The sequence below is a fragment of the Hordeum vulgare genome, chromosome 5H (genome assembly GCF_904849725.1).
Source record: "Hordeum vulgare subsp. vulgare chromosome 5H, MorexV3_pseudomolecules_assembly, whole genome shotgun sequence".
Classification (NCBI taxonomy): domain Eukaryota; kingdom Viridiplantae; phylum Streptophyta; class Magnoliopsida; order Poales; family Poaceae; genus Hordeum; species Hordeum vulgare.
In genome coordinates, this window is record NC_058522.1 from 519,036,246 (window position 1) to 519,039,478 (window position 3,233).

General features: G+C 43.8%; 1 protein-coding gene across 1 annotated transcript; it reads left to right on the forward strand.

Annotated features, from left to right (window-relative positions):
* The first annotated feature begins 728 nt into the window (after positions 1-728).
* On the forward strand, positions 729-1,450 carry LOC123452061 (protein TsetseEP-like). The gene has a single exon (XM_045128634.1). The coding sequence runs from the start codon at positions 818-820 to the stop codon at positions 1,241-1,243; it is 426 nt and encodes a 141-aa protein (XP_044984569.1). The 5' UTR covers positions 729-817; the 3' UTR covers positions 1,244-1,450.
* The last annotated feature ends 1,783 nt before the right edge of the window (positions 1,451-3,233 follow it).

Genomic DNA, 3,233 nt, shown 5'->3' on the forward strand with positions numbered 1-3,233 from the left:
ATACAATAGTAACATATGCATGATACTACTATATGTTACTCTTCACGATGAGCATGACTGGAGAATGAGGGGCATACAACGTCATGATAGGTTAGTTTGTCGGCGAGTTACAAGATTTAATGATTTGAACCAATAAACATGTTAAAATCCTCATTGGCATCTGCAGTTTTAAAACTGTGCCTAGTATACCCGGGAGGGAGTGCTTGAGAAAACATTAGTCGGCGAAATCTCGGTCGACGAAGCAGGCGACCGAGCCTTGGTGAAGCTCACGCACGAGGTGGCTGCACGATCGGTCCTTTCCAGAGACCTTCCCTTGCCATTGTGAACTGAAGAAAAGCTATTCCTTTTTCACTCTGTAATTGCACTAACGTGTACGCACCGTTCTTGATTTCTAAATGACGGTCGGTCACATGGACGTGTGAGCACTGGATTGACAAGGCAACTAACAGAATTCTATTACTACCGAGAGGCAACCAATAGAGTAAAAATATTGTTGCTCACCCAACTATCGTCACAAAGAGACGCACACGCAAAATCCAGCTGTTCTTATTAACACCTCCTAGTACGTACCTAGGTTGCTTCATTAGTAATCAGCCAATATAGCTCCATTGCCATGTTTATCGTACTACTTAATTGTCACTCCGACTAGTACTCCAGATCTGCTTTGTTAATTAATGCAGCCTCCAGATCTGCTTTGTTTCACCCATCCTATAAAATCACGCAATATGTACAACCAGTTATGCACACAACACACGCGCGCGCACACACAGAACACAGCAGGTGCAACACTAGCTGCAAGCACAAGAAATAGGCAGCAATGGCGAGGCAATGCCTTCTCGCCGTGCTCCTCGTCGGGGTAGTTGCAGCCTCCGCCTTCAACCAAGGAGCTGCGGCTGGGCGAGACCTTGCTGCCGTCGAGAAGTTTGCAGAGGTAAAGCCAAAGCCAGAACCCAAACAAGAGCAAATGCCCAAATATATGCCACACCCAGAGCCAGAGCCATGCAAACCTGAACCGATGCCCAAACCCAAACCAAAGCCTGAACAAAAGCCAGGGGAGAAGCCTGGACCAAAACCCAAGCCCAAGCCGATGCCAAAACCCAAGCCCGTCCCCTGCTCCAAACCAAAGCCAGAGCCTAAGCCCAAGTCGATGCCGAAACCCGAACCAAAGCCGGAGCCCAAGCCTAAACCTGAACCGAAACCGATGCCGCCTCCGAAGTGCAAACCACCGACAGCACACAATTGATGGGATACCTATATATGACAGTTGATGGAGGAGACCCCATACGCCACACTTTGCTATTTCTAGAATAAGTGGTGTAATATTCCTTGTATTCCATTTCTCTCTATTGTTCCATGCACGTGTGATGAGTATTAGTACTCTGTAATTATTATTTGCTTGTTGATATATGTTCCTCTACTTTGTATGTGAGTCGAATTGTTGTTCTCTTGAGTATCTGCGCATGATTGTATTCATTTACATGGATGAGCTATTTTATAAGTGGACTGCGGTCTATGTTGTTTTCTCTATGTGGTGCAGCCTCAGTTATTTTCTAAAAGGGATTGTTTCATTTTATGTGGTCTTTTTTGGGGCAAAGATGATGCCAACTAAAAAGAAGAGAAGGACCGGAAATGCAATTCGGCTCCTGGGTGCACGTGCACCTGCCTATGGAAAATAATTTTTGAAATGTCAAATAATCATAACACAATTTTTATGTGTTCTTTCTCACATCCAAATGCTACCTGAAATTTTTTAGGCAAAAAGCTTAATTTTTTTTGCCCGTGTAAAAGAAAAAACAAACTAAAACACCAAATGTTATCTCAAAATGTCATCCAAATTTGTTTTTTTCACCGACGAAGCAGCACTGCTTCGTTTTGCATGAAATTTGGCAGGCATGTTTGTGACACTAACACGAACACCCACAAATAAATTCAGATTTTTTTAAATTGTTTTCTAATAATTTTTGCGTTACTGTTCACCCAGGAGCATTTGTACCCGGGAGCCAAAACGCCCCTCCCGAGAAGGACTCCCTAAATAGCAGCACACATTGAGGTGTATTATGCATCACACACCTCATGTGGATCTAGCTTTCAACAGCGTAGAACACATTATGAAAGATGTTGAAGGGGGCTGGTTGCTCCGTCATATGGATGCTAATGGGGCAAGTATGTTTCTCATTGTGGTTTACTTTTTTCTATACGTATATAGCTTCCATCTACCCAATTGGTGGGGAGGGAGCCGCTCATAGTGAAGTGAGTTATTACATTTTTTCTAGTTTCTTGAAGGCCAGGCAGTCAACCAAGGAACGAAGTTATGGTGTGCTGAATAACCTACTTTGCTTTCCATTTAGGGTAATAGGATGGTCAAAGCGGATAGCATTATGGAATTGATTATATTCGTAGAAAAAGCACCACTATTTAATAGGGATAATTATCTTTTTGTTCTCAGTGGTGTCCATATGCTCACTTTTGCCCTCAGTTGCAAATCGTGCTCAGTTTTGCCTCTAGCCCGTGCGCAACTACTATGACGAGGCCAAACGGGCAGTTTTGAGTCCATTCCGTCCGCCGGCGTTAGTGATAGTGGGTCCGGATCTTACATGTGGAACCGCATGGATGTGGGTCTGGATCTGACATGTGAGACCATCCAACAACGTCCCCAAATCAATCCTAGGGGTGGCCACTCGATGCTGCTCTGTCCCGTTCGCCCGCCGGCCGTCCTGCGTTGCCGCCACCACCTGCGCTGCCAACAAGATTACAAAGATTACGTGTAACTACACCCCATAGGTCAAGATTACGAAGAAAAGGCACCATGAAAGTTATTTTAAAAGATTTTCTCTTACTCAGTTCGCACGAAGAAAAATCTCTTAGAGCAACTCTAGCAGACCCCACATCCCGCCGGTCCACAACACGCGTTTGCAGTTCGCGCAAAACAGCTTTTGCAGGCTGACACATATGCAGACCCCCCAAACGGATCCGTAAAAAAATACATTCGTGGAATATACTTTTTAACGGGTCGGCTTTGCGGGGTCTGCTCTTTGCGCCGCTACATCCCGCATATCATCAACCCGCAAGTATCAAATACAACATAATTCAACAATCGAAAACAAACTAAATTATTCGAATCAAACATAATACAATAATCATCCGCATTATAAATAATTATTCAAATAACCGTAGCAAACTTAAATAGTGCAATACAAAACTTGTCATGAATGCAAATACAAATGAATACAAAA

What these genes read in the sequence shown, in the direction of transcription:
- LOC123452061 (XM_045128634.1), top strand. Translation starts at nt 818, where the DNA reads ATGGCGAGGCAATGCCTTCTCGCCGTGCTCCTCGTCGGGGTAGTTGCA.